At 37.4% G+C, this 13,779-nt stretch overlaps 1 protein-coding gene across 2 annotated transcripts in view; it reads left to right on the forward strand.

Moving 5' to 3' along the window:
• LOC306663913 (uncharacterized protein) overlaps positions 1-11,572 on the forward strand; it is a 36,026-nt gene extending 24,454 nt beyond the window's left edge. For both annotated transcript variants that reach the window (XM_079144562.1, XM_079144563.1), the window contains exons 3-4: positions 5,381-5,459; positions 6,397-11,572. In XM_079144562.1, the coding sequence (XP_079000688.1) occupies positions 5,381-5,459; positions 6,397-7,744 (1,427 nt within the window). In that variant the 3' untranslated portion in view covers positions 7,745-11,572. The remainder of the gene's footprint in view (positions 1-5,380; positions 5,460-6,396) is intronic.
• The last annotated feature ends 2,207 nt before the right edge of the window (positions 11,573-13,779 follow it).

Genomic DNA, 13,779 nt, shown 5'->3' on the forward strand with positions numbered 1-13,779 from the left:
AGGATATTGGTCTAAAATTTTCTTTCCTTGATGTGTCTTTGCCTGGTTTGGGTATGAGGGTGATATTAGTTTCATAGAATGAGTTGGTAGGGTACCCTCTTTTTCTATTTCCTGGAATACTTTGAGAAGTATTGGAATGAGTTCTTCTTCGAAGGTCTTGTAGAACTCGGCTGAGAATCCGTCTGGTCCTGGGCTTTTCTTGGATGGTAGATTTTTAATGGCTTCTCTTATTTCATTGCTTGATAGTGATCTGTTTAAATTGTGTATGTCCTCCTGGTTCAGTTTGGGAGGAGCATATGTCTCTAGAAATTTGTCAATGTCTTCGGTAGTTTCTGTTTTGTTGGAATACAGATTTTCAAAGTAGCTTCTCGTTATGTTCTGTATCTCAGTGGCGTCTGTCATGATATTTCCTTTTGCATCATGTATTTTAGCAATTTGAGTCTTCTCTCTCCTTCTCTTTGTTAATGTGGCTAAGGGTTTGTCTATTTTGTTTACTTTCTCAAAGAACCAAGTTTTTGTTTTGTCAATTTTTTGAATAGTTTTTTTTTTTTGTTTCAATTTCATTGATTTCAGCTCTGATTTTAATTATTTCCTGTCTTCTACTACTTTTGCTGTTGTTCTGTTCTTCTTTTTCTAGGGCTTTGAGCTGTAATGTTAGGTCATTTAGTTGTTGACTTTTCATTCTTTTCTAGAATGTGCTCCATGCAATGAATTTTCCTCTTAGTACTGCTTTCATAGTTTCCCAGAGATTTTGATATGTTGTATCGTCGTTCTCATTGACCTCTAAGAATTTTTTTAATCTCCTAGACTATTATCTAGTCTCCAGGTGTTGGAGAAATTTCTCTTTTTTATTTTGTCATTGATTTCTACTCTCAGTCCATTATGATCTGATAGAACACAAGGCAGTATCTGCATTTTTTTGCATTTCCTAAGGGCTGCTTCGTGGCATAACACATGATCTATTTTTGAGAAGGTTCCATGTGCTGCTGAGAAGAAAGTGTATCTGCTCGTTGGATGGAATATTCTATATATGTCTATTAAGTCTAGGTTATTGATTGTGTTATTGAGTTCTATGCTTTCTTTGATTGTATTTTTTTTTGGAAGATCTATCTAGTGGTGACAGCGATGTGTTAAAGTCGCCCAGAATTATTGTGCTGTGGTCTATGTGATTCCTGAAATTGAGAAGGGTTTGTTTGATGTACAGGGATGCACCACTGTTTGGGGCATAAATATTTACTATCATTATGTCTTCCTGATTTATGGTTCCCTTAAGCAGTATGAAATGTCCTTCTTTATCCCTTCTGACTAACTTTGGCTTGAAGTCCACTTTATCTGATATAAGGATGGAAACCCCTGCTTTTTTACTGAGTCCATGTGCGTGGTAGGTTTTTTCCCATCCTTTCATCTTTAGTCTGTGGATGTCTTTTTCTTTGAGATGAGTCTCTTGCAGGCAGCATATTGTTGGGTCTTTCTTTTTAATCCATTCTGCCAGTCTGTCTTTTGATTGATGAGTTTAGGCCATTAATGTTCAGGGTTATTATTGAGATATGATTTGTATTCCCAGTCATTTGGCTTATTTTTGGTTTTTAAGCTGGCTTGGTTTCTCCTTTGAGTGGTTTTTCTCTAAGATAGTTCCTCCCTTTGCTGACCTACATTGTTGTTTTTCATTTCCTCCTCATGGAATATTTTGTTGAGAACATTCTGTAGTGCAGGCTTTCTATTTGTAAATTCTTTTAACTTTTGATTAACATGGAAGGATTTTATTTCATCTTCAAATCTGAAGGTTAGTTTTGCTGGGTATAGGATTCTTGGTTGGCAACCATGTTCTTTCAGAGCTTGAAATACGTTGTTCCAGGCCCTTCTAGCTTTTAGAGTCTGGGTTGAGAAGTCAGCTGATATCAGTATTGGTCTCCCCCTATATGTAATCTGATGCTTTTCTCTTACAGCCTTCAAAATCCTATCTTTATTTTATATGTTAGGCATTTTCATTATAATGTGTCTTGGTGTGGATCTGTTGTGATTCTGTGCATTTGGTGTTCTGTAAGCCTCTTGTATTTGATTTTCCATTTCATTTTTCAGGTTTGGGAAATTTTCTGCTATTATTTCATTGAATAGGTTGTTCATTCCTTTGGTTTGTATCTCTGTGCCTTCCACAATCCCAATAATTCTTAAATTTGGTCTTTTCATGATGTCCCATAGTTCTTGGAGATTCTGTTCATAATTTCTTACCATCTTCTCTGTTTGGGCAACTTTATTTTCAAGATTAAATATTTTGTCTTCATTTTCTGAGGTTCTGTCTTCCAAGTGGTCTATTCTTTTGGTGATGCTTTCCATTGAGTTTTTTATTTTTTTATTTGGTTTATTGTCTCCTTCATTTCAAGGATTTTTTTTTTTTTTTTTTTTTTTTTTTTTTTTAGAATCTCTCTTTGTTGAAATGATCTTTTGCTTCCTGCAGGTGCTCTTTCAGCTTATTGGTATTATCATTCATTGCCTGCATTTGCTCTCTTATCTCATCCTTTGTTTCGCGAATCATCTTAATCATGTATAATCTGAAGTCCTTTTCTGACATTTCTTCTACCATACTGTCATTGGATTCTATTGTTATAGAATCTAGGTTTGTTTGGGTCATTTTCTTCCCTTGTTTTTTCATGTTGTTCATGTATCTTCCCCTCTAGAGGTGCAGATCTGGAGTATTGCAGATTTCGCCCTATAGGCTTATAGTGGCCCTATAGGTTTCCAAAACCCTTTCTTTAAGGGGAGATCAATATTAGCAGTGCCCAATTCAGACACTATGCAGTCCTAGACCAAATAGCCCCTATGGGGACAATAACAAAATTGTCATAGTAAATAAAATGAGTTCAAATATTATCTTCAGTAAAACAAACAGGTTTGCAATAAGGTCTGGAGTTTCAAATGGAGGACAAAGAAGATGCAGAGGGATGTAGAATGTGGCTGTTAATGAGATAAGAATAGAATATACAGAAGTTCTAGAAAATAGAAAGGGTGAGAGTGTAATCAAAAGAAATTGAATGTTAGCATGCAAAAAGGGAGAAAGAGACTCTGAGGGAACAGGTAAACAAAAGGAAAAGAGAGCAAGAAAAGTCAAGAAATAAAAACTTAATTTTTTTAAAAAGGAGAAAAAAGAAAATCTACTGTATAACAGTCATATACTAATGAAACCTCCCAGAGTTCAGTAGCCTGATGCATGAGAGCTACCTGACAATGAGCTTCAAGCCTCCAGCAGGCATCTCAGGATGGGATTTGCCACACCCAAAGATCGGAGCTACGCCTTCCAGGATTATCCAAGGTGGCCGCTCTGGCTTTGAAATGTGTTGGCAAATGGGGAGCTGCAGCTCAGGGGTGGGTGTGGTCAGCTGGAGGTCCTGGAGACGGGATGCGGTTGGTCCAGCAGGGGTCCTGGAGTTTGGGTGTGTTTGGTGTGGATGTGGGATCCTGGAGGCGGGGTGTGATTTGTCGGTCTGGGGTTCTGGTGATAGAGCGCAGTCAGTTGGTCTGGGGGTCCTGGCAGCAGGGAGCAGTCATTTGATGTGAGGGCCTCAGAGGCAGGGAGTGATTGGTTGGGCTGAGGCATCCTGGAGACGGGGCTCAGTCAGTCCTGCCAGGGGTCCTATGGGACCTGGCTGTTGTCTCAAAATGGCGGCAGCCACGTGTAATCAAACCTTCAGGTACTGTGACAGTGAACTTCCAGGCAACAGCAGGCAGCTGGTGCTCCACTGGCGGTCGGCGATCAGTTTGCTGACTGTTGTCGGATGATCGGGTGGTGAACCTCGTACGTTGGGTGATAGATAGGTGTAAGGCAGTCGATGGACAGGCGAGAGGCAGGCAAATGGTGGATGATAGACACCTGACAGTGGGCAGTCTCAGTGCTGCATGCTTTAATCCCAGATATTTGGAAGGCTGTGCTAGAGGATTTCAAGTTTGAGCAAATCACAGAAACTTAGTGACACCATGTCTCAAATGAACAATTTAAAAAAGGCTTGTGTTATAGCTCAGTGATGCAGCACTTATGGCCTTAATCCCAAGCATTACACATAAAAGATTAAAAGTAGAATGACCCTGTTATCCAGAAATGCAAGTACTAAATATGCATTCACAAGAGATTAAATCTGCATGTTGAGGAGATAGCTCCACTACCAAATTCAGTGCAAATACTGTGCACAGTAGTCAAATATGGACTTACCCTATGTGCCCATCAATGACAGAATGAGAAAAACTGTGATATTTCTACATGACTACTATTTAACCATAAAAAGATACCTTGTCATTTAAGGTGACCTGGGATGAATATACAGGATTTTGCAGTAAGTTAAATAAGGCAGACACAGAAAGTCAGCTGCATGAGCATCAGACTCACAGGTGGAAATCAGAAATGCAGAGAGTAAAATTGTGTTCACCAGGTACTGGGTTTGTGGAGTACTGGCACAGTGTTGCTCAAAGTCTGCAATTTTTTTAAAAATTGGGCATAAGGTCAATAGTTGTAGTTGTATTTTACCACATGGTGAGCATAATATACTCTTGATAAATGCTAATAGAATGAATATAATGCTTTCTAAGCACAAACTGATAATTATATGAAATAATGCATGCATTATTTTAGTCATTTCGCTATGTATGTATTCTTTAAAAACCATTGTATACTTAGTATATACACAAAATTTAATTTGTTAATGAACTAAGTCTACAAATAACAAAAATTTAAGAAGGTAAGATACAAGTCTTGATCACTCTGTGTTGGCTTCATCCAGGTAATATGGTCCTAGGCCATGCCAGATTTTTTTTTCCCTCTCAAGCTTTTTTTTTTTTTTAAATGGTGAATCTTCTTAAAGCATGTGTTCAATTTAAATTTTGTCTTTATGTCTTCTTTAGAGTCCATTGGCTTTTACTCCTGTTGAACATCTCTGTGTCATTATCACCCGAGATCTGTCTCTTATCTCCAGGTCTCTGTGTCATGGCAGACAGAAGCCAGTATTCAGACAGTCCTCAGGAAAGCCACAATGTTTGTATATGCTTCATATTTCCCTTGTACGACTGAGAGGGAGAAGGGAGTTGGCAGATTTTTTCTAATTGCACAATGCTATATTATGGAGGAGGGTAAGGTGTGGTTGATAAAAGGAACACAGTGTCCTAGTCTCTACTATATCACTCTCCTCAGTAATGTATTCATCTTGGATTCTGTGTTCTCTAAGATGGTTTGGTCAATTCTCACTAAGTAATTATGTCTGTATATTTTTATTTAGTCTACATATTTCTGGAGTAATGATGTTCTGACATGAGTATAATTTTATATGTTATGTTTGTAAAATATATTTATTCACCCCAGTCTAGTAAGTAAAATAATTGTTATTTTCATTTATTTCAGCCACAACTTCTCATCATATTCATGAATCTCCACCAGAGCAGGGAATAAAATATTTATTTCAAAAAATGATGAAGGGAAGGTATGGAAATTGGGACTTGGACTATTTACAACTAAGAAAAGTACAGAAAATTATGAGTGTGAGTGAAGGTTAGAAATCATATTACAAGGGACAAAACCAATTAGCAGTGACTACTCATAATGAAATCTTCATTGCCCACAGACATCAAGAAAATTCAATTCTCAGAAAAGAATTCAATTTATGCCAGTTACTCTAGGAGCTATGTATGTCTTTAAAACTATATCTACCGCAGTTTTTGAAGCATATATTTTCTCTGAAAGGAAATGTTGAAAATATGAAAAGAGATCTAGCCCATGCTTAAATTTTTAACTTGACCAATTTCAAATGTAGCATTGAGTTAAACTTTTAGTCAAACATTTGTATAGAGGAGACATTTAAAAGTAAAGGACAAGTTTCTAAAAGTGCTCCTTTTGAGAGTGTCTTTACAAAATGTCCATTATTCTTCAATAAAAAAAATAATTTCTCCTTGTGCCCAAACATAAAATTTTAATTATTGTGGGGAGGTTCTTACCTACTATTGCTTAATAAATATTCAGATATAGATTTCTGGAAAGTATGCTACATACGTAATGAAACATCTCTAGCCAGGTCTCTACCCTGATTAGTTACCAGTATGTTTATATTGGTGGTAGAAATTCTGAATATAGGGAAACTCATAAAAACCTTAGTATTGGTTGCAATGCCAGAAATCATCAATATGCTCACCTTTACAAAGATGAACAATGGGGGAAAGTCTTATTTCAATGCTCTGAGCTTAACTACCCATCCAAATAATTCACAGGCAAAACAAGCCTTGCAAGTGTAAGGTATGTAAAGGAGCACTTAATCAAATTGCAAAACTTACTCAATAGAAGAGAATTCATACTGGAAGGGAGTCCTATGAATTTAAAGAATGTATTAAAGCATTTCATTGTTCAAACCTTTCTAAACCCCATAGATACCATGGCAGTGATAAGCCCTACAAATTTGAAGAATGTGGCAGAATTTTTAAACAACAATCACCCCCTGTTAAGCATCAGAGAATTCATGCTGGAGTGAAGCTCTGCAAGTGTAAAGAATGTGGCAAAGCCATTAACAATTGTTCAACCCTTTCTAAACATCTCAGGTGGCATAGAAGTGACAAAAAAAAAAGCTCACGTGATACTCAACACCAGATACTTTGTACTGGAGATAGATCCTACAAATGTAAGGAATGTGCCAAAGCCTTAAAGAATTTTTCAGTCCTTACTCAACACCAAAGTACTCATGCTGGAAAGAAGAAGTACAACTGTGAAGAATGTGGCAAAGATTTTCATATAAGATCATTGCTTACTGGACACCAGAGAATTCATACAGGAGAGAGGCCCTACAAATGTGAAGAATGTGGCAAAGCTTTTAGTCAAAGAGCAAGCTGTACTGTACACCAGAGAATTCATACTGGAGAACGGCCCTACAAATGTGAAGAATGTGGAAAAAGTTTTTATCAAAGCTCAAAGCTTACTCTGCACGAGAGAATTCATACTGGAGAGCGGCCCTACACATGTGAGGAGTGTGGCAAAGGTTTTAAACAAAGATCATCTTTTAAGGAGCACCAGAAAATTCATACTGGAGATCGACCCTACAACTGTGAAGAATGTGGCAAAGCTTTTAAACAAAGATCATATCTTAAGGAACACCAGAAAATTCATACTGGAGATCGACCCTACAACTGTGAAGAATGTGGCAAAGCTTTTAAACAAAGATCATATCTTAAGGAACACCAGAAAATTCATACTGGAGAGTGGCCCTACAACTGTGAAGAATGTGGCAAAGGTTTTAGTTACAGATCAAACCTTACTCTACACCAGAGAATTCATACTGGAGAGCGGCCCTACACGTGTGAAGAATGTGGCAAAGCTTTTAGCCAAAGAGGAAGCCTTACTCAACACCTCAAAATTCATTCTGGAGAGAAGCCCCACACATGTGAGGAATGTGGCAAAGGTTTTAAACAAAGATCATATCTTAAAGAACACCAGAAAATTCATACTGGAGAGAAGCCCTACAACTGTGAAGAATGTGGCAAAGGTTTTCAACAAAGATCATATCTTAAGGAACACCAGAAACTTCATACTGGAGAGAAGCCCTACAACTGTGAAGAATGTGGCAAAGGTTTTAGTTACAGATCAAACCTTAGGATACACCAGAGATTTCATACTGGAGAGAAACCCTACACATGTGAAGGATGTGGCAAAGGTTTTAAGCAAAGAGCACATCTTAAAGAACACCAGAAAATTCATATTAGAGAGAAGTCCTACAAATGTAAATAATGAAACAAAACTTTTAAGGAAATGCAAAAACTTACTTCACATCACAGTGTTCATACTGGAGAGAAGCCCTACAAATGTGGAGGATGTGGCAAAGGTCTTAACCAAAGATCATATCTTATTGACCACCAGAGAATTCATACTAGAGAGAAGCCATACCATCGTAAAGAATGTGGCAAAGGTTTTGATTGAAGATCATACTGGAGAGGACATTTGCAAATGAATCATTTTGCCAGTGACACTAAGGATGGTTCAACTCACATTCCATGCCAGAGGAATCATAGCAAATAGAAATAGAAATGTAAAAAAAGTGACAAAGTCCCCAACAGTTGTTCATTCACATCTTGTTCCACCCCTGAAAATTCATACTTTGAGGGTACAAGTGGAAAAATTGTCGCAAAGCTTTTAGCCATTGTTCAAACATTACTAAGAACTGAAGACTTCGTAGTGCATAGAAACCTTAAATATGTAAGTAATGTATCCAAGCCTTTAATCAAATTCCAAACATTCTTCAAAATATGAAACTTCATACATGTAGTGAATGTGGAATAACATTTGTTCAAAATATATACCTTTGATAACAGAAAAATATTTAAAGTAAAAATTCTTTTCGAACATAAAAATATACTAAAGTCTTTATGTATATGACATATCTTGATGTGTATGAGGATTATTGAGAGGAATCACTTTAATAAAGAAAATGGGTAATTGAATTAAGTTTTGCTTAAAATTTATTAAACATCATTGACTGATGTAGAAATAATGAAATCCTCACAGAAATTGTATAGTGCAGATAGATGATCACTGAAAGGATATTAGCTTATTTAAATCAAACATTATCAAATAACCCTCACCTGAAATCTGGAGAAAACATGATTATCATAGTTGTTTATATCAGAAATCTAATTGGGGGGGGGGATTTCCAGATGGTGGAATAGAGGATATCACTTTTCTGGCTGCTTTGTGGCTTGAAACCAAGAGAGGCAGCTTCTCTGCAAGATGTATGAAAAATAGGGACATTACTGGGAGTTAATACTGGACATTCAAAACAGCGGGGGTGCTCAGGAGGTTGGATTCAATAAAATACAGATGAAATCCCCAGCACCAGCTGAAATGGACCCTCTGCAAGAAGATCAAGAGGGATAGGGTTATTAAAAGAACCCACATTTTTAGGAGGCCTGTGGTGTGTTTGGGAGCATAGAGATAAGAGAACATAGTCACTGCTGGACTAACTTGAAAGGCATGTTGCACAACGTGTTAGTGTGGGAAAGAAGCCACATCCCGTCAGCTGCCTGCAGGGGACAGAGTAAGGAGGCATTTTGCATCTCTGCTGTGGGAGCTGGCACCTCAGGGTGCCAATTCCAGGCAAACCCAACCTGGGCAAACAGTCCTGGCAAATGCACACTGCATGACATGGAGAGTGGCATGAGTGTCAGGAGAAAATCAAACATGGAGAGGGTTTTATAGGTAATTTTTTACAGGGTAATACAGGTCTTGGAAACCCATCCAGCTCTTCCCCCCTTGAGTCCAGCAGCTCACAGGACCAGCTGGGAGAGACATCTCCCCAGGAATTCAAAGTGCAGGCATGGAGATGATTGAGTTTGGAGACAGCCTTAGAGACCAGGGGTTGGTGGGTGTCAGAGGGTGATTTCTGGGGTGCAGTGCCCCATGATGGGCCAGCAACTGCTGGAACTCCAGAGGTGCACTGATTGAAAATCATCAGGTCAAGCCTAAATCCCACTTCCAGGATCTCCAACTTCGGGATCTCCTCTCACACTCCAGTGACCCCAACCTGTGTGTGAAGCAAAGTTCACACCCCTTTCCATCTCATCAAACACTGCTGAGGTGGGAAGCCAATAATTTTTTTTTAACTACAATGGAAGCAATTCTTTGTTTTCACTGAAATGTTGAAAATTTTTCTTTTCTCTTTAATGGGACCTGAGTGGTTCATTGACACTTATACATGTACCTATGCATAGTTGTCTATTTTCCTCATTTCTAGCATCTTCTGAAGGCAGTTATTTTTCATGATTAAGCATTTTGAAGGTTAGGATGTTTGATTAGTATATTTGTTTTGTTTTGTATTCCTTTAGTTTTAAATTATTTTTAGTTCTATTTTACATATTTTTCTTGCTTATCTGTTTCCATTGAGACTCTTCTGCTCACAAACTCTATTTTTCTCTTTCATTCTTCCTTTAATTTTTTTACTTCTATTTTCTGTTCTCTCTCATACTCATCCCATCCTACATCTCTTCCATCCTCTCCCTGTTCACCACTTGAAATAGTAAACAACAACTGATCACATCATTTCTGTTCATTGTGACAACTTTGTAGATTTTATAGCAGGAACTGTTTGATTTAATGCTGTATATTGTTTGCAGTGGTTGTTATGTGTATCCCCCTAAACTGTGGGGTACTGGAAACATTCAGGGGCACTATAAGTCCACAGGGTGGAAACTCTACTGCCTCCAATCCATACTGTTAGATGGGTAGGCACACAAACAATATGAAAAAACAAGGGGATAGACTGTCCCAAATAAAGCATAATACTTCAATAGCAGAAACCTTCAACATTACAGTGGAAGAAATGTCAGACAAGGGTTTTAGAAAGTTCATAGTTGAAGTGATCTGTGAGGTAAAGGACTATATAAAGAGTGAAACCAGAGAGAAAATACAGGAAGTGAAAGATCAATAAAGAGAAATTCTGAAAAAAATCAAGCAGAAATCCTCAGAATTACAGAATCAATAAAACAATAACAATGGAAAGTACCACCAGCAGACTAGGCTATTTGGAAGATAGGGTTTCACAAATACAAAATATAAGATTTTGAAAATAAAGTTGACCATGGAGAAAAGATGTTGAGGCAATGAACAGAACTTCCAAGAAATATGGGCAAACACAAAAAGACCAAATATAAGATTTATTGGGGGTAGATGAACACTCAGATAAAGACGGAAGGAATGCACAAGGTTTTCAATGAAATATACCTGAAGATTTCCCAAACCTTAAGAATGAAATGGAAAAATCAAATACAAAATGCACACAGGAGCCCAAATATGCAAAATTATAACAAACTCACCAAGGCTCATGAAAATGCCTAATGTACAGTATGATAGATTTTTTTTAAAGGCTGCCAGAGAAAAAGAACAGGTTGCATTTAGAGGGCAACCAATCCAGACCTCAGCTGATTTCTCAACCCTCATACTTAAAGCTGGCAGGTCTTGGAATAATATATACCAATCTCTGAAAGAAAGTGTATGCTAGCCAAGGATACTATATGCTGTAAAATTTAGCTTCAGAATTGATGATAAAATAAAAACCTTCCATGTTAAATAAAGGAATCCACAACCAGAAAGCCTGCATGACAAAACATTCAGTAAAATATTTCATGAGGAAGAAAAAAAAGTAAAATCAAAAAGGAGCAAAGGAGGAACTCATTCATTAAAAATACAAAGTCACAAAAAAAGTTAGCCTAACATACCTCACAGGTCTAGAAAGAGAAGAACAAATCAAAACCAAATGCAGTACAATAGAGGAAATAATTAAAATCAGCCAAAAATCAATGAAATTGAAACAAACCAATGAAACAAAAAGTTCATTCCTGGAAAAGAGCAAAATTGAAAAACCAAACTAATCAAGAGAAAGAGGTAACAATTTCAAATTATTAAAATTGTGATGAATAATGAAATATCATCACAGACACTACTGAAATATAGATGATAATGAAAAACTATTCCAAAAATTTGAATTCCAATAAAATAGAAAATCTTGAAAACTGATAAATTTGTATATGATAGACTTCTAGAATTCTTATATACCCTACCCAAAATGAATCAAAATGGAGGACATAGAAATTTCAAAGAGATTAGTTTCCATCAATGAAATTGAATATGCTATCAAAAACCTACCTATGAAGAAAAGCTCTACCAGGCCTTCAAAGAAAAAATAACACCAATCCTCCTCAAATCATTTTGTGAAATAGAAAATGAGGGAACCCTTCCAAACTCTTTCTATGAAGCTAGTATTGCCCTGATGCCCAAACCAGACAAAGATACATCAAGGAAAGAAAACTTCAGATCCAAATTCCTGGTGGACATAGATGCAGTAATTCTTAATAAAATTCTGGCAAACTGCATACAAAAACATTTAAAACCTAGTGCACCATGATCAAGTGGTGTTCCTCCCATGGATTCAAGGTTGCTTCAGCTATTGAAATCAATAAATGTAATTCATCACATCAGAAGACGTAAAGACAAGAGTCATGATTATCTCAACAGATGGAGAAAAAGTATTTCACCAAACGCAGCATCTATTCCTGTTCAAAACACTAGGAAAATGAGGGAAATAGTAGGACCATACCTCAATATTGTAAAAGGTATGTATGTTAAACCCAAGGCCAACATCATTCTAAGTGAAGAAAAATTGAAAGCATCCTGCAAATTGGACCAAGTCAGGAATGCCTTCTTTCACCATTTCTATTCAACATATTCCTCGAAACTCTAGTGAGAACAATTAGGCAAAAGAAAGAAATTAAAGGGATATGAATAGGAAGAGATCAAACAATCCCTATTGCCGATGATATGACCCTATATTTAGAAGACAGAAAAAGTTTCACCCGAAAACTTCTGGTACTCATAAATTATTTCAGCAAAGTAGCTGGATATAAAATTAGCACCCATAAATTAATTGTCTTCTTGCACATCCATTATTAATCAAGTGAAAGAAATTAGGAAAACTATCCCACTCCTACAAAAAATAACCTACAAAAAGTAACCTACAAAAAATAAAATAGGGAATCAATCTAATAAGAGGTGAGAGATCTTTACAATGACAACTACAGAACACTAATGAAAGAAATTGAAGACCTTAGAGGATGGAAAGATTACCCATATTCTTGGATAGTCTTGTCAAAATGGCTCTGCTACCAAAAACTCTACACAGATTGAATGCAATTTCTATTAATATTCTGATGATGTCTTCATAGATACAGAAAAAGCAGTCATGAAACTCATCTGGATAAACAAGAGGCCCTGAATAGCCAAAGCAATTCTTCACATGAAAAGCAAACCAGGAGGCATCAAAATACCTGGTCTTAAAATATACCACAGAGCTATAACAAAAACAATATGGTATTGGCACCCAAACAGATGAAAACTAAAGGAACAGAGTAGAAGACATGGAGGCAAACCCACATACATACAGTTATCTTATACTAGACAAAGGTGCCATAAACATCCATTGGAGAAAAGATAGCTTCTTCAACAAATGGTGCTGAGAAAACTGGAAATTCATATGTAGCAGAATGAAATTTATCCCCTATCTCACCCTGCACACAAGTCAAAGTGACTGGAATGCCTAGGGACTCTGTGCATTAGAACAGAGTCCCCGTGCCTACTAAGAGAAAATGGAGGCCCAACTTTCCATCATGTTTGCATAGGAACTGAGTTTCTCAAAAAGACTAACTAAAAACTAGGAAGCATGCCATTCAGGAAGTAGTGTGGGTATTGCTAGTGGCTATAGCCAAGTTTATTGTAATATTCAGGAGCAGAAAAAGTTCAAAAACTTGAACTTTAAAGGAGGGGATAAAACTGGGGCTAAGGAAGTTACAGTTGTTAAAGACCTTACTTCCCACTGAAGAAACACTGAAGACTTTTCCCAGAGACTACAAGAAAGATGACTTGAGGGCATCCCATGAATTGGTAAGACCACCATCTCAGACTCAAGAGAATAAAAGTAAAAATTCTGTTAAGAAGAGACCACTGGGGTACCCTTCCCCAGGGGGCCTAGGAAGTTTTTTCAATGTGCTTAGTCTCCTAGGTACTCCAAGTCTTCTGCAACCAGGGTGCCTGGAGGCTTGCCTGCTTCTCCAGATGATGACAGACCTTGGCATCAACCAATCATGCTTATTGTACCGAAATGCAGGATGCTGGAGTTGGGATGAGATGGAGACTTCCACCAAGATTTCAAAGGGAGGCCTGGGAGGCCAGGCAAAGTGCAGCAGGGTCAGAGTTCCTGTGGGCACCCCTGAGAGGGCCAT

This window comes from Sciurus vulgaris (genome assembly GCF_902686455.1).
Source record: "Sciurus vulgaris genome assembly, chromosome: 6".
Taxonomy (NCBI): Eukaryota; Metazoa; Chordata; class Mammalia; order Rodentia; family Sciuridae; genus Sciurus; species Sciurus vulgaris.